General features: G+C 44.5%; 1 protein-coding gene across 1 annotated transcript in view; it reads left to right on the top strand.

Annotated features, from left to right (window-relative positions):
* The window catches only part of LOC310863088 (dihydropyridine-sensitive L-type skeletal muscle calcium channel subunit alpha-1-like), a gene marked incomplete at both ends in the record, with an annotated part of 123879 nt that extends 105659 nt beyond the window's left edge, over positions 1–18220 (top strand). Inside the window, 12 exons of the mRNA XM_083771211.1 lie at positions 2428–2553; positions 3978–4043; positions 5435–5526; positions 6375–6534; positions 10775–10902; positions 11288–11384; positions 13114–13216; positions 14762–14863; positions 15085–15215; positions 16631–16756; positions 17706–17845; positions 18049–18220. Of these exons, the coding sequence (XP_083627337.1) occupies positions 2428–2553; positions 3978–4043; positions 5435–5526; positions 6375–6534; positions 10775–10902; positions 11288–11384; positions 13114–13216; positions 14762–14863; positions 15085–15215; positions 16631–16756; positions 17706–17845; positions 18049–18220 (1443 nt within the window). The remainder of the gene's footprint in view (positions 1–2427; positions 2554–3977; positions 4044–5434; positions 5527–6374; positions 6535–10774; positions 10903–11287; positions 11385–13113; positions 13217–14761; positions 14864–15084; positions 15216–16630; positions 16757–17705; positions 17846–18048) is intronic.
* Between the last annotated feature and the right edge of the window lie 242 nt (positions 18221–18462).

Below are 18462 nucleotides of genomic sequence, written 5' to 3'. Positions count from 1 at the left end.
TCTGCAGAGAACATACATGTTAAACATGTTGTTCTGCTCTTCAGTCTACAGAGAACATACATGTTAAACATGTTCTGCTCTTCAGTCTGTAGAGAACATACATGTTAAACATGTTGTTCTGCTCTTCAGTCTGCAGAGAACATACATGTTAAACATGTTCTGCTCTTCAGTCTGTAGAGAACATACATGTTAAACATGTTCTGCTCTTCAGTCCTCAGAGAACATACATGTTAAACATGTTCTGCTCTTCAGTCTGCAGAGAACATACATGTTAAACATGTTGTTCTGCTCTTCAGTCTACAGAGAACATACATGTTAAACATGTTCTGCTCTTCAGTCTGTAGAGAACATACATGTTAAACATGTTGTTCTGATCTTCAGTCCTCAGAGAACATACATGTTAAACATGTTCTGCTCTTCAGTCTACATAGAACATACATGTTAAACATGTTCTGCTCTTCAGTCTGCAGAGAACATACATGTTAAACATGTTGTTCTGCTCTTCAGTCTGCAGAGAACATACATGTTAAACATGTTGTTCTGCTCTTCAGTCTGTAGAGAACATACATGTTAAACATGTTGTTCTGCTCTTCAGTCTGCAGAGAACATACATGTTAAACATGTTCTGCTCTTCAGTCTGTAGAGAACATACATGTTAAACATGTTGTTCTGCTCTTCAGTCTGCAGAGAACATACATGTTAAACATGTTGTTCTGCTCTTCAGTCTACAGAGAACATACATGTTAAACATGTTGTTCTGCTCTTCAGTCCTCAGAGAACATACATGTTAAACATGTTGTTCTGCTCTTCAGTCTGCAGAGAACATACATGTTAAACATGTTGTTCTGCTCTTCAGTCTACAGAGAACATACATGTTAAACATGTTGTTCTGCTCTTCAGTCTGTAGAGAACATACATGTTAAACATGTTCTGCTCTTCAGTCTGCAGAGAACATACATGTTAAACATGTTGTTCTGCTCTTCAGTCTGTAGAGAACATACATGTTAAACATGTTCTGCTCTTCAGTCTGTAGAGAACATACATGTTAAACATGTTCTGCTCTTCAGTCTGTAGAGAACATACATGTTAAACATGTTGTTCTGCTCTTCAGTCTGTAGAGAACATACATGTTAAACATGTTCTGCTCTTCAGTCTGTAGAGAACATACATGTTAAACATGTTGTTCTGCTCTTCAGTCTGTAGAGAACATACATGTTAAACATGTTGTTCTGCTCTTCAGTCCTCAGAGAACATACATGTTAAACATGTTGTTCTGCTCTTCAGTCCTCAGAGAACATACATGTTAAACATGTTCTGCTCTTCAGTCTACAGAGAACATACATGTTAAACATGTTGTTCTGCTCTTCAGTCTGTAGAGAACATACATGTTAAACATGTTCTGCTCTTCAGTCCTCAGAGAACATACATGTTAAACATGTTCTGCTCTTCAGTCTACAGAGAACATACATGTTAAACATGTTGTTCTGCTCTTCAGTCTGCAGAGAACATACATGTTAAACATGTTGTTCTGCTCTTCAGTCTGTAGAGAACATACATGTTAAACATGTTCTGCTCTTCAGTCTGCAGAGAACATACATGTTAAACATGTTGTTCTGCTCTTCAGTCTGTAGAGAACATACATGTTAAACATGTTGTTCTGCTCTTCAGTCTGCAGAGAACATACATGTTAAACATGTTGTTCTGCTCTTCAGTCTGTAGAGAACATACATGTTAAACATGTTCTGCTCTTCAGTCTGCAGAGAACATACATGTTAAACATGTTGTTCTGCTCTTCAGTCTGCAGAGAACATACATGTTAAACATGTTCTGCTCTTCAGTCTACAGAGAACATACATGTTAAACATGTTCTGCTCTTCAGTCTGTAGAGAACATACATGTTAAACATGTTCTGCTCTTCAGTCTGCAGAGAACATACATGTTAAACATGTTCTGCTCTTCAGTCTGCAGAGAACATACATGTTAAACATGTTGTTCTGCTCTTCAGTCTGCAGAGAACATACATGTTAAACATGTTCTGCTCTTCAGTCTACAGAGAACATACATGTTAAACATGTTGTTCTGCTCTTCAGTCTGCAGAGAACATACATGTTAAACATGTTCTGCTCTTCAGTCTGCAGAGAACATACATGTTAAACATGTTGTTCTGCTCTTCAGTCTGTAGAGAACATACATGTTAAACATGTTCTGCTCTTCAGTCTACAGAGAACATACATGTTAAACATGTTGTTCTGCTCTTCAGTCTGTAGAGAACATACATGTTAAACATGTTCTGCTCTTCAGTCTGCAGAGAACATACATGTTAAACATGTTCTGCTCTTCAGTCTGCAGAGAACATACATGTTAAACATGTTGTTCTGCTCTTCAGTCTACAGAGAACATACATGTTAAACATGTTCTGCTCTTCAGTCTGCAGAGAACATGAGCGTCTCCATCACGTTCTTCAGGCTGTTCCGCGTCATGAGGCTCGTCAAGCTGCTCAACCGCTCCGAGGGCATCAAGAACCTGCTGTGGACCTTCGTCAAGTCCTTCCAGGTCATAGGTCACTGCCTGTCAGGTCATAGGTCACTGCCTGTCTAGCTCAGTGGTTCTCAAGCTGTGGGTCGACGGGGCTCCCAGGACAGGGGTCCCCACATTGTTATTGTATTAATTAATTATTGTATTAATTAATTATTGTATTAATTATTGTATGAATCCCCTGATGACAGTGAAGTGACATTTTAAGGACCTTTAATACAAAAGAAAAAGACCATTACTGTATGAAAAGTACCGTATATATTTCCAAATAGTAGCCCTGCCTCAAATTAGCCCTTTGCTAAATCCCACCCCAAAAAGCCAATGCCAATTCAAATAGTTTAGCAACTGTTGCTATGCAGGTCAAGCTTTCGCAAACCTCATAGCTGTCCATGTTATTTTGCATGGCTGTGTTGTTGAACATACACACGGCTTAACGTCAAGAAAGTTACACGGCTGACCCACCCACGTGAGAGTGCATGCCTTTAATCCGACGGAGCATTGGTCCGAACGACAACCTACCTCCTCCCTCACCCTAACCCTAACCTCCCCCGGGGCAGACACCTAACCGCAACCCTCTCCCGACCCGCAGCGCACCTCGGAGCATTGCTCCTTCGGAGCAATGCTCTGTCGGATGATAGTACGCCTCCCCCCACGTGCAATAATACTAATGACAGTATAGTCTTACCGTGCAACATGAAAACTCTTGTCGCGTGGTCGTTAAAAGTTGATTTCTTCCCCGGTCATTTCCTCGTATTTCTAGTTTATTTAAATAACGTCATGCAAATGCGTCCAGTGCATAGCCTGCTGCAGGCCTGGTGGTTGACCAAATGCGTCCAGTGCATAGCCTGCTGCAGGCCTGGTGGTTGACCAGATTTAGAAGACAATTTGATGCTCTTGCATCAAATTGTCGCAAGAGCACTGAAATGATCGATTATTTATACTAGTCCTTACCCGTTGTGAGATACCCCCCCCCCTTGTGGCCGTGGGGGGTACTGCGCCCGGGTGCGTTTGTAATTTACTAATAAATTCATTAATGATCATTAATGTGTCAAATTGAAAAAAGGGGCTTCGTTACGCCCTCCATATTCATATGGTCAATGCCTGTGTGAAACGTGGGAGTGATTGGTGCAGGCAGTCACAGTGACACACACACACACACACACACACACTCAGACATTGTTATAATTATAGTATGATGATGATCATTTAACGTGCATCTCGATGGGGAGGACAGCTTGCCCTGTCTCCTCGCTGCTAGGACAGGTTGGGGGAGGGACTTAGCGAAGGGCCACCCGGTTCCTTTTTAAACGCCCGACGTCTGACACCATTTTGCGTATTAAACGCCCGGGCTGCTATTTGGAAATATACGGTATACTTTTGATACAGTAATAATGGCCTTTTCCTTTTACTGCTGATGTCCGTTTTTGTTGTTGTGTCTTCAGGCTCTTCCATACGTAGCTCTGCTCATCCTGATGCTCTTCTTCATCTACGCTGTGGTTGGCATGCAGGTACTGTACACACACACACACACACACACACACACACACACACACACACACACACACACACACACACACACACACACACACACACACACACATTTAATCCATTCAGGCCTGACGTAAAAAATAAAAATAAAACGTCTTCTAAATAATGACAATTTTCAGAAAGATTTGAGGCACATTTTAACGATTTTTCAAAAATAGCAGACCTACAAGTTCGTAGCGTGCCACTCGGTGGCACGCTATGAGCTTGTAGATCTGCTATTTTTCAATAGCTAAATTATAACATAATGTTTAAAACACCAAAAGGGGTTCCCGCGCAAAATGGTTTAACATCTTTATTTGTATTCACATTTTACAAGACATTTCTTGAACACAAACAATAGTGGATGTGCAAACTTGAGAAAACTCTACAACAAGTGCTTCAGATACAGATCACGGGTACAGAAAGCATCGCCTTCTCCATATATGGAGACTGCCAATTATTGCAGACACTGAACAGAATTGTGCCGATGCCTGATCAGCTCTCGGCTTATTGGGCATGCCTGCAATCTGCAGGCCCCTCACCACTGATTTATGGACATTACCGAGGCTTCCAAATATGAACACAAGTAGTTTACATCTGTAGCCAAGCTGTATAATAGCATCCTTAAGACGCTGGTACTTAAGCACCTTGGTAAGGATCAAATGTACATGATGCCACTTCCAAAATGGTCACTTCTCTACTGTCCTCATCAACAACAACAATATCTGGTGTATTAGCTGTGACATCTGAAAAAGCATCATTTTCATTATTGTGCATGAACATGGCAGTTGAGACACGTGAGTGCTTATACATTTTGGCAGATGATGAAACATATTTCTTATGTCCTTAGCTAATAGGTCAACAATTCTCGCACTAATACAAATTGGTTTCAACTTTTTATTTAAAGGTATATTCAGTGATTTCACTTAATTCAAATATCACTTATTTTTTTGTTTTGTTGTGATAATCCTCCCTACTATAGAGTGTGCTGACCATATAAGGAGTTTCTCCCTGTCCCCAGTTAACCCCTGGGGGTCAAAAAACCTTAGGTTTCGTTTTTGACTCTCTATCCTGATTGGACGAAAGGCTGGGTCCCACAGCCAAAAACGAAACCTAAGGTTTTTTGAGTGAAATCACTGAATATACCTTTAATGAATCAGTGCCTTTTGAACACTCCTTACCTTCTGTGTGGGTTTAACAAATATTAAACCAATGCCAAAGTATTAAAAAGTGCTTCTGATGAAACCTCCTAACTGAACTATCTGACAATGTATACCATAGCGACTTTGATGAGGCAGTATTGTGTTGTGCTAATCTAATAGAAAAGTCCTGGTAGAACCTACGTGAACATAATGTATATGTTCTCCTGCAGATCTTTGGTAAAATAGCTCTGGTAGATGGGACCTACATCAACAGGAACAACAACTTCCAGACATTCCCACAAGCTGTGCTGCTGCTGTTCAGGTGACAACAATGACTCACACTATTTCACAAAGGTTCTCCTTTATTCACTTCATCCTTCATTAGAAGCCATTTCCGCCTTTCTGCAAATGTATTACTTTATTTATTTATTTTTTTGGGGTGTGTGTGTGGGGGGGGGGGGGGGGGGGTGTTGTTGTTGTTTTCGTTTTTTGTTCGTGGTCAGGAGCTTTAAGCCAAATTCCAATACCCGAGATCTCGGCCACTCGATCACTCACACTCGCTCACTCACACTCGCTCACTCACACTCGCTCACTCCAGCATGGTGGTGTTAAGGCTCATACATAGTCTGGATTTCCGGTGGTTAGGTGACCACCGAACTACAACATGACGTCACTGAGCCGCGGTGAAGAGCAAACCACCGCCACCGCTCCAGCCCTTCTCTCTGTTTTTACTCACCACCGCTCAACGTTATTTCAGCTCCGGTGGTCAGCTCACCACCGGAGCGGTGGTCACCCCACCACCGAAAATCCAGACTATGAATAGGCCTTCAGGGTGAAATGGGTGACCTGCTGAAATATGTGGACAATCACATAATGTCAGTGTCCGAATGTAAACCGTTGCAATTTGTTTATTAGCAGAGTTCAACCTAGCATGTAAGTTGTGTGAAGTCCACAAGATGGTCACATATTTCGGCAGGTCACCCATTTGACCTTAGCACCGCCATGCTGGAGTGACCGAGATCACGGGTATTGGAATTTGGCTTTATTATTGTTCTATAAGTTCCTGGGCAGGTCACGTGTTTATGATTGATCTAGTAGTTATTTAAGTGTTTGGTATTGTTATTGTTATTGTTTTATTGTCCTGGACTGATGGCTTCCTCTGGTCAACAGGTGTGCAACGGGAGAGGCGTGGCATGAGGTGATGCTGGCTTGTTGTTACGGGAAGAGATGTGACCCCAAGTCAGACCACCTGCCGGGGGAGGAGTTCACCTGCGGAGCCAACTTCGCCGTCATCTACTTCATGAGCTTCTACATGCTCTGTGCTTTCCTGGTACGCACACACACACACACACACACACACACACACACACACACACACACACACACACACACACACACACACACACACACATTTTAACCCATTCTGACCTGAGATCAGATTCTATAAACGTCTTCTACATCCTGACAGTTTTCTATGTTTCTACGTCAGTCGTTCTTCGATTAAAAAAAATAGCAGACCTACAAGCTCGTATGAGCTTGTAGATCTGCTATTTTTCAATAGCTAAAGCACGACATGATGCTGACACCAAAATGGGTTCCCGTTCAGAATGGGTTAAGAATTTATTTATGTCCACACAAAGGAAAACAAAGGACACAAACATTATGGGTGCAGTTGTGTTACAATCACAAGCCTATAAAAACACATGTCTTGGAATTGTGATACAGCAAGAATGTCACTCAGCAGTATGAGTGGGATATAGATAAAGATATGTTTCAGTGTCGGCCATAGAGAGCCAGTTATCCCCTGGCATTGGTACATATCTTCATTACATCACCATAGAGACAGTTATCCCCTGGCATTGGTACACATCTTCATTACGTCACCATAGAGACAGTTATCCCCTGGCATTGGTACACATCTTCATTACGTCACCATAGAGACAGTTATACACTGGCATTGGTACATATCTTCATTACATCACCATAGAGACAGTTATCCCCTGGCATTGGTACACATCTTCATTACGTCACCATAGAGACAGTTATCCCCTGGCATTGGTACACATCTTCATTACGTCACCATAGAGACAGTTATCCCCTGGCATTGGTACACATCTTCATTACGTCACCATAGAGACAGTTATCCCCTGGCATTGATACACATCTTCATTACGTCACCATAGAGACAGTTATCCCCTGGCATTGGTACACATCTTCATTACGTCACCATAGAGACAGTTATCCCCTGGCATTGGTACACATCTTCATTACGTCACCATAGAGACAGTTATCCCCTGGCATTGATACACATCTTCATTACGTCACCATAGAGACAGTTATACCCTGGCATTGGTACATATCTTCATTACGTCACCATAGAGACAGTTATCCCCTGGCATTGGTACATATCTTCATATATACGTCACCATAGAGACAGTTATCCCCTGGTATTGGTACATATCTTCATTACGTCACCATAGAGACAGTTATCCCCTGGCATTGGTACATATCTTCATTACATCACCATAGAGACAGTTATCCCCTGGCATTGGTACACATCTTCATTACGTCACCATAGAGACAGTTATCCCCTGGCATTGATACACATCTTCATTACGTCACCATAGAGACAGTTATACCCTGGCATTGGTACATATTACGTCACCATAGAGACAGTTATCCCCTGGCATTGGTACACATCTTCATTACGTCACCATAGAGACAGTTATACCCTGGCATTGGTACACATCTTCATTACGTCACCATAGAGACAGTTATCCCCTGGCATTGGTACATATCTGCATTACGTCACCATAGAGACAGTTATACCCTGGCATTGGTACATATCTTCATTACATCACCATAGAGACAGTTATACCCTGGCATTGGTACACATCTTCATTACGTCACCATAGAGACAGTTATACACTGGCATTGGTACATATCTGCATTACGTCACCATAGAGACAGTTATCCCCTGGCATTGGTACATATCTTCATTACGTCACCATAGAGACAGTTATACCCTGGCATTGGTACATATCTTCATTACGTCACCATAGAGACAGTTATCCCCTGGCATTGGTACATATCTTCATTACGTCACCATAGAGACAGTTATACCCTGGCATTGGTACATATCTTCATTACGTCACCATAGAGACAGTTATCCCCTGGCATTGGTACATATCTGCATTACGTCACCATAGAGACAGTTATCCCCTGGCATTGGTACACATCTTCATTACGTCACCATAGAGACAGTTATCCCCTGGCATTGGTACATATCTTCATTACGTCACCATAGAGACAGTTATACCCTGGCATTGGTACATATCTTCATTACGTCACCATAGAGACAGTTATACCCTGGCATTGGTACATATCTTCATTACGTCACCATAGAGACAGTTATACCCTGGCATTGGTACATATCTTCATTACGTCACCATAGAGACAGTTATACCCTGGCATTGGTACATATCTTCATTACGTCACCATAGAGACAGTTATCCCCTGGCATTGGTACACATCTTCATTACGTCACCATAGAGACAGTTATACCCTGGCATTGGTACACATCTTCATTACGTCACCATAGAGACAGTTATACCCTGGCATTGGTACATATCTTCATTACGTCACCATAGAGACAGTTATACCCTGGCATTGGTACACATCTTCATTACGTCACCATAGAGACAGTTATCCCCTGGCATTGGTACATATCTTCATTACGTCACCATAGAGACAGTTATACCCTGGCATTGGTACACATCTTCATTACGTCACCATAGAGACAGTTATACCCTGGCATTGGTACACATCTTCATTACGTCACCATAGAGACAGTTATACCCTGGCATTGGTACACATCTTCATTACATCACCATAGAGACAGTTATCCCCTGGCATTGGTACATATCTTCATTACGTCACCATAGAGACAGTTATACCCTGGCATTGGTACACATCTTCATTACGTCACCATAGAGACAGTTATCCCCTGGCATTGGTACATATCTTCATTACATCACCATAGAGACAGTTATACCCTGGCATTGGTACACATCTTCATTACGTCACCATAGAGACAGTTATCCCCTGGCATTGGTACATATCTTCATTACGTCACCATAGAGACAGTTATACCCTGGCATTGGTACACATCTTCATTACGTCACCATAGAGACAGTTATACACTGGCATTGGTACATATCTTCATTACGTCACCATAGAGACAGTTATACCCTGGCATTGGTACATATCTTCATTACGTCACCATAGAGCCAGTTATACCCTGGCATTGGTACACATCTTCATTACGTCACCATAGAGACAGTTATCCCCTGGCATTGGTACATATCTTCATTACGTCACCATAGAGACAGTTATACCCTGGCATTGGTACATATCTTCATTACGTCACCATAGAGACAGTTATCCCCTGGCATTGGTACACATCTTCATTACGTCACCATAGAGACAGTTATACCCTGGCATTGGTACATATCTTCATTACGTCACCATAGAGACAGTTATCCCCTGGCATTGGTACATATCTTCATTACGTCACCATAGAGACAGTTATCCCCTGGCATTGGTACATATCTTCATTACGTCACCATAGAGCCAGTTATACCCTGGCATTGGTACATATCTTCATTACGTCATAGAGACAGTTATCCCCTGGCATTGGTACATATCTTCATTACGTCACCATAGAGACAGTTATACCCTGGCATTGGTACATATCTTCATTACGTCACCATAGAGACAGTTATACCCTGGCATTGGTACATATCATCATTACGTCACCATAGAGACAGTTATACCCTGGCATTGGTACATATGTTCATTACGTCACCATAGAGACAGTTATACCCTGGCATTGGTACATATCTTCATTACGTCACCATAGAGACAGTTATACCCTGGCATTGGTACATATCTTCATTACGTCACCATAGAGACAGTTATACCCTGGCATTGGTACATATCTTCATTACGTCATAGAGACAGTTATACCCTGGCATTGGTACATATCTTCATTACGTCACCATAGAGACAGTTATCCCCTGGCATTGGTACATATCTTCATATATACGTCACCATAGAGACAGTTATACCCTGGCATTGGTACATATCTTCATTACGTCACCATAGAGACAGTTATCCCCTGGCATTGGTACATATCTTCATTACGTCACCATAGAGACAGTTATCCCCTGGCATTGGTACACATCTTCATTACGTCACTCTCAAATCAATGCAGCCACGGCATGTGCATCGGAGAACTGGACAAACAACGTGACTTGCGCGCTCTGCTTGCGCAAGTAAAAACAAACATTAAACCTCAGAAATATGATGACGATGATACATATTGTTATATACACATACACACATTATGTATTTCAATTGAGATATTTGGGGTCCTTGGCATGAGCAAGTTTGGGCACTCCTTAACTAAAGTTTACTGTGGAGAGCCCAGCATGAATGTGTCCTTACAAACAAATCACCGTTCGTCTGTCTTTTATTGATTTATTTACTTTTATTAACTTAACAATCAGATCATCAACCTGTTTGTGGCTGTCATCATGGACAACTTTGACTACCTGACGCGTGATTGGTCCATCCTGGGGCCCCAGCACCTGGACGAGTTCAAGAAGATCTGGGCCGAGTACGACCCCGAAGCTACGTGAGTCGCCGCGCCGCGCGCGTCATGCTAGCGCTGAGGAGAACCTGGTGATCTTGTTTTAGGGCAGTGGTTTTCAACCTGTTTCCTTTCAATTAAGGCCCATTATTTATTCGGACCAGCATTTGATGACATTTAGCCTCTCAGACGGCAAACTAAAGAATGTTTTGTTGTCGTTGGATAGGATTTTATTTGTCTACAATTCCATGCTTTTGGGCAAACGTTTCTCAAAATAGCAATTATTCTGCATTCTAGAATAATGTAACTCTTGAGAGTGTAAAATGAAACCAAATGGAATTAACTAATAACTGTAATATAAATGTAACTGGTTTGTGGTTAAGCAAATATGGACGAATAAAGGTTTTTTTCTCTTCCCCGTCCCACACAGGGGGCGTATTAAGCATCTGGATGTGGTGACACTCCTGCGCAGAATCCCTCCTCCGTTGGGTTTTGGTAAATTCTGCCCACATCGCATCGCCTGCCGGGTGAGCTAGAAAATCCTAACATTTTTCTGAAAAACCCATGTTTCTATGTCAGTGGTGCTCACAGGGTTAAACCCATGTTTCTATGTCAGTGGTGCTCACAGGGTTAAACCCATGTTTCTATGTCAGTGGTGCTCACAGGGTTAAACCCATGTTTCTATGTCAGTGGTGCTCACAGGGTTAAACCCATGTTTCTGTGTCAGTGGTGCTCACAGGGTTAAACCCATGTTTCTATGTCAGTGGTGCTCACAGGGTTAAACCCATGTTTCTATGTCAGTGGTGCTCACAGGGTTAAACCCATGTTTCTATGTCAGTGGTGCTCACAGGGTTAAACCCATGTTTCTGTGTCAGTGGTGCTCACAGGGTTAAACCCATGTTTCTGTGTCAGTGGTGCTCACAGGGTTAAACCCATGTTTCTATGTCAGTGGTGCTCACAGGGTTAAACCCATGTTTCTGTGTCAGTGGTGCTCACAGGGTTAAACCCATGTTTCTGTGTCAGTGGTGCTCACAGGGTTAAACCCATGTTTCTATGTCAGTGGTGCTCACAGGGTTAAACCCATGTTTCTATGTCAGTGGTGCTCACAGGGTTAAACCCATGTTTCTATGTCAGTGGTGCTCACAGGGTTAAACCCATGTTTCTGTGTCAGTGGTGCTCACAGGGTTAAACCCATGTTTCTATGTCAGTGGTGCTCACAGGGTTAAACCCATGTTTCTATGTCAGTGGTGCTCACAGGGTTAAACCCATGTTTCTATGTCAGTGGTGCTCACAGGGTTAAACCCATGTTTCTGTGTCAGTGGTGCTCACAGGGTTAAACCCATGTTTCTATGTCAGTGGTGCTCACAGGGTTAAACCCATGTTTCTGTGTCAGTGGTGCTCACAGGGTTAAACCCATGTTTCTATGTCAGTGGTGCTCACAGGGTTAAACCCATGTTTCTGTGTCAGTGGTGCTCACAGGGTTAAACCCATGTTTCTATGTCAGTGGTGCTCACAGGGTTAAACCCATGTTTCTGTGTCAGTGGTGCTCACAGGGTTAAACCCATGTTTCTATGTCAGTGGTTCTCACAGGGTTAAACCCATGTTTCTATGTCAGTGGTGCTCACAGGGTTAAACCCATGTTTCTATGTCAGTGGTGCTCACAGGGTTAAACCCATGTTTCTGTGTCAGTGGTGCTCACAGGGTTAAACCCATGTTTCTATGTCAGTGGTGCTCACAGGGTTAAACCCATGTTTCTGTGTCAGTGGTGCTCACAGGGTTAAACCCATGTTTCTATGTCAGTGGTGCTCAACCTTTTTCATATCAAGGACCCCCAGAAATATCTCTATTGGGCGACGGACCCCCATCTCAAAAAATGTAGTTTCAGGGACCTCCCCCAGAAGCCAATATTTTAGTTAAAAAAGTTCGCTCTGAAATATGTATCCAAAGATTTGCGCCACATTTTCACGACTTTTCAAAAACGGCAGACCTACAAGCTCGTAGCGCGCCACTCGGTGGCGCGCTACGAGCTTGTAGATCTGCTATTTCTCAATAGCTAAATTATAACATAATGTTTAAAACACCAAAAGGGGTTCCCGCTCAGAATGGGTTAAAGCAGTGCATGGTTCCCAATCCATTTCATGTCGAGGACCCCTAAAATGACACTGATCAGCCCACGGACCCCTATTTGATTGTGCCCTCATGTGCGTGCGCGCGTGCGTGCGTGCGTGCGTGTGTGTGTGCGTGCGTGTTACACAGAGGTTGGTGTCTATGAACATGCCACTCAACAGTGATGGAACTGTCACCTTCAATGCCACCCTGTTCGCTCTGGTCAGGACGGCTCTGAAGATCAAAACTGAAGGTGTGTGGAATTATTATTATTTTTTTTTTTCGTTTTACTTTCAGGATATTTAGTTTGACTTTTTTCAGGTATTCTGAGGAAAGTCTTGATTTATAGAAGCTTGATTTATTTTCGGATGAAAGCATGACATGCCATTATGATGGTGAAAAAACCAAGATGATTTTACATCTACGACTGTAGTTTGAGTTAGAATAGTGGTTCATAAAACTGCCTCCCCCTGGCCAGCCGGGGCGCCTGATGGAGGGGAAAGGAACTGGTCTCTATACTGCCTCCCCCTGGCCAGCCGGGGCGCCTGATGGAGGGGAAAGGAACTGGTCTCTATACTGCCTCCCCCTGGCCAGCCGGGGCGCCTGATGGAGGGGAAAGGAACTGGTCTCTATACTGCCTCCCCCTGGCCAGCCGGGGCGCCTGATGGAGGGGAAAGGAACTGGTTGGAATAACGTGTTCCTTCCACGCGCTACGTCCAACCAGGGAAACTCCCCCCTGTCAGGTGTAAAGGAGCAACTTGGACACTCAGGCATGAAGGAAGCATGAGTTCAAGTCCGTTGCTCTCCCCTTGTCCCCCATATATGGGGACTAGGTTGGTCTCCCCTTGTCCCCCATATATGGGGACTAGGTTGGTCTCCCCTTGTCCCCCATATATGGGGACTAGGTTGCTCTCCCCTTGTCCCCCATATATGGGGACTAGGTTGGTCTCCCCTTGTCCCCCATATATGGGGACTAGGTTGGTCTCCCCTTGTCCCCCATATATGGGGACTAGGTTGGTCTCCCCTTGTCCCCCATATATGGGGACTAGGTTGGTCTCCCCTTGTCCCCCATATATGGGGACTAGGTTGGTCTCCCCTAGTCCCCATATATGGGGACTAGGTTGCTCTCCCCTTGTCCCCCATATATGGGGACTAGGTTGGTCTCCCCTAGTCCCCATATATGGGGACTAGGTTGGTCTCCCCTTGTCCCCCATATATGGGGACTAGGTTGGTCTCCCCTTGTCCCCCATATATGGGGACTAGGTTGGTCTCCCCTTGTCCCCCATATATGGGGACTAGGTTGGTCTCCCCTTGTCCCCCATATATGGGGACTAGGTTGGTCTCCCCTTGTCCCCCATATATGGGGACTAGGTTGGTCTCCCCTAGTCCCCATATATGGGGACTAGGTTGCTCTCCCCTTGTCCCCCATATATGGGGACTAGGTTGGTCTCCCCTAGTCCCCATATATGGGGACTAGGTTGGTCTCCCCTTGTCCCCCATATATGGGGACTAGGTTGGTCTCCCCTTGTCCCCCATATATGGGGACTAGGTTGGTCTCCCCTTGTCCCCCATATATGGGGACTAGGTTGGTCTCCCCTTGTCCCCCATATATGGGGACTAGGTTGGTGGAGGGTGTGTAGAGCCCAGGATCACATTAGATGATTGACACAGGGGTGAAAAATGGGTTACAAAATCGTGGGATAAAAATAATAATAATAATATATATAAAAACATAATAATAATAGTGGTTCATAATATCGCTCATGTCTGACTAGATCCACCCTCTCTTTTGGGTCAGGCAATTTTGAACAGGCCAATGAGGAGCTGCGGGCCATCATCAAGAAGATCTGGAAACGAACCAGCATGAAGCTATTGGACCAGGTCATTCCACCAATAGGAGGTGAGCTTTGGACCAGGTCATTCCACCAATAGGAGGTGAGCTTTATTAAGCTTAATTCACTTCATGTAAAATGCATCTCAAAGGAGTAGTTTCCCCAAGAATTACTTATTTTCAATCAATTACACACCCCACATGGAGCCTTGAATTCATGGAGATTCGGAAAAATAGTCGACCTACAAGCTCACATGTCTTTGTGCGTGCGTGCGTGCGTGCGTGTTCAGACGATGAGGTCACGGTGGGGAAGTTCTACGCGACCTTCCTGATCCAGGACTACTTCAGGAAGATGAAGAAGAGACAGGAGGAATACTACGGCTGCAGACCGACCAAGAAGAACGCTACCAACGAGATCCAGGTTCTTTCTGTCTGTCTGTCTGTCTGTCTGTCTGTCTGTCTGTCTGTCTGTCTGTCTGTCTGTCTGTCTGTCTGTCTGTCTGTCTGTCTGTCTGTCTGTCTGTCCGTCCGTCCGTCCGTCCGTCCGTCCGTCCGTCCGTCCGTCCGTCCGTCCGTCCGTCCGTCCGTCCGTCCGTCCGTCCGTCCGTCCGTCCGTCCGTCCGTCCGTCCGTCCGTCCGTCCGTCCGTCCGTCCGTCCGTCCGTCCGTCCGTCCGTCCGTCCATCCGTCTGCCTGTCAGTCTGTCAGTCTGTCAGTCATTCATTCATGGTATCTCTCTATCATCTCTCTATCAGGCTGGTGGAACATAGAACATGTCATTCATTCATTAATTCATGGTGTCTCTCTATCAGTCATTCATGGTGTCTCTCTACCATCTCTCTATCAGTCATTCATGGTGTCTCTCTATCATCTCTCTATCAGTCATTCATGGTGTCTCTCTATCATCTCTCTATCAGTCATTCATGGTGTCTCTCTATCATCTCTCTATCAGTCATTCATGGTGTCTCTCTATCATCTCTCTATCAGTCATTCATGGTGTCTCTCTATCATCTCTCTATCAGTCATTCATGGTGTCTCTCTATCATCTCTCTATCAGTCATTCATGGTGTCTCTCTACCATCTCTCTATCAGTCATTCATGGTGTCTCTCTATCATCTCTCTATCAGTCATTCATGGTGTCTCTCTATCATCTCTCTATCAGTCATTCATGGTGTCTCTCTACCATCTCTCTATCAGTCATTCATGGTGTCTCTCTACCATCTCTCTATCAGTCATTCATGGTGTCTCTCTACCATCTCTCTATCAGTCATTCATGGTGTCTCTCTATCATCTCTCTATCAGTCATTCATGGTGTCTCTCTATCATCTCTCTATCAGTCATTCATGGTGTCTCTCTATCAGTCATTCATGGTGTCTCTCTATCATCTCTCTATCAGTCATTCATGGTGTCTCTCTATCATCTCTCTATCAGTCATTCATGGTGTCTCTCTACCATCTCTCTATCAGTCATTCATGGTGTCTCTCTACCATCTCTCTATCAGTCATTCATGGTGTCTCTCTACCATCTCTCTATCAGTCATTCATGGTGTCTCTCTACCATCTCTCTATCAGTCATTCATGGTGTCTCTCTATCATCTCTCTATCAGTCATTCATGGTGTCTCTCTACCATCTCTCTATCAGTCATTCATGGTGTCTCTCTACCATCTCTCTATCAGTCATTCATGGTGTCTCTCTACCATCTCTCTATCAGTCATTCATGGTGTCTCTCTACCATCTCTCTATCAGTCATTCATGGTGTCTCTCTACCATCTCTCTATCAGTCATTCATGGTGTCTCTCTACCATCCATCCATTCATTCATGGTGTCTCTCTACCAGGCCGGTCTGAGGAACATCGAAGAGGAGGCCGTGGACATGCTTCACAGAGCCATCTCAGGAGACCTGATGAATGACGAGGAGATGGACCGAGGCCTGGACGAGGCCAACGAGGACGCCATCTACAGGGTGAGGAGAGAACCACACGCACACCATCATTTATGGAACCAGGATCCCACTGATCTACTTTTCTTTTCCTCCAAGGGTATATGAAGTAGTAAGAAAGAGCTTCTTCCAGCTTAGGAGGCTATCTTAGGTTAAGTCCTGTCTAGCCCGCTCTGTGTTTGAGACTGTAATTCATGCTTTCATGACTTCCCTCCTTGACTACTGTAATGCCCTGTATATTGGAGTAAACCAGGTTTCCATATCTCGATTACAGCTAGTCCAGAATGCAGCTGCTAGGTTACTTACAGGCACACGTAAGCGAGACCACATCAGCCCTGTACTAGCCTCCCTCCACTGGCTTCCTGTGCGATACAGGATTGACTTCAAAGTATTGCTCTTTGTCTTTAAGTGTCTAAATGGTTTGGCACCCATTTATTTATCTGAACTGCTGAAACCCTATGCTCCGACACGGACGCTCAGGTCCTCTGACCAGCTTCTCCTGGTGGTTCCTAAAACCAGGCTGAAGCTCAGAGGTTATCGAGCTTTTGCAGTGGCAGCTCCCAAGCTCTGGAATGAGCTGCCTCTGCACACAAGACAAGCCCCCCCCCCCCCCCCCCCCACCCTCCAGGTGTTTACGTCACGCCTTTATTCCTTGGCTTTTCCAAGCACAGTATGAGATGTTCGATGTTTAACGTGACACTGTGCATGTTGTTTGTGGTTGTTTTGTGGTTTTTAAATGAAGTTGTTTTTTAATGTTTAAGTTGTTTTTTTATGTTTTACTGTAAAGCACTTTGGTACAACGTTGTTGTTTTAAAATGTGCTATATAAATAAAGATGGTATGGTATGGTAAGGGTCACGTTATATTTCCATGTTTTTGTTCTTGCTTACTGTAGATCGCTGTGGATTAAGAGCGTCTGCTAAATTGTAAATTGTAACATGTTATAGTAACATGGTGTCTCTGCTGCCCTCTAGAGGCAGGGTGGATTGTTTGGGAACCACGTGGAGCCCATCTCCATGGAGAATGAACTGAACAGCTCTCACGCCACCCAACAGCGCCCCCTGCAGAGGAATGACAGCCACAACAACAACAACAGCATGAACACAACATACAGGTCTGTCTGTCTGTCTGTCTGTCTGTCTGTCTGTCTGTCTGTCTGTCTGTCTGTCTGTCTGTCTGTCTGTCTGTCTATAATCGCTTACCGGAGACTCAAATTATTGGCTTAGAAATGCGAAAAAATAAATAAACAAATAAAACCCAACAGAGACAACAATATATACAGAACCAAATTGTCAGTACATGTTTTCTCGTTTGCAGTTGCAGCTCTGCCTATGCATTACTGGACACCCTGCAGCATCCTGTCAGCACAGGACAGCTACACATCCACACCCCGGGACCGGGACAGACCCAGGGACCGGGACTGACCCAGGGACCGGGACAGACCCAGGGACCGGGACAGGGACTGGGACAGACCCAGGGACAGACCCAGGGACAGACCCAGGGACAGACACAGACCCAGGGACTGGGACAGACCCAGGGACCGGGACAGACCCAGGGACAGACCCAGGGACAGGGACAGACCCAGGGACAGGGACAGACCCAGGGACAGGGACAGACCCAGGGACTGGGACAGACCCAGGGGGCAGCTGACAGGCTCATCCAGGAGGTGAGTGAAGGGCCTCAAACACCGTCTGCGAACGCCGCGCGTCAAAACAGCCGCCTCCGTTATTT

The sequence above is a fragment of the Protomyctophum parallelum genome, assembly GCF_964188405.1.
Source record: "Protomyctophum parallelum genome assembly, chromosome: 8".
Classification (NCBI taxonomy): Eukaryota; Metazoa; Chordata; class Actinopteri; order Myctophiformes; family Myctophidae; genus Protomyctophum; species Protomyctophum parallelum.
This window is presented reverse-complemented; position numbering and strand designations above follow the sequence as displayed.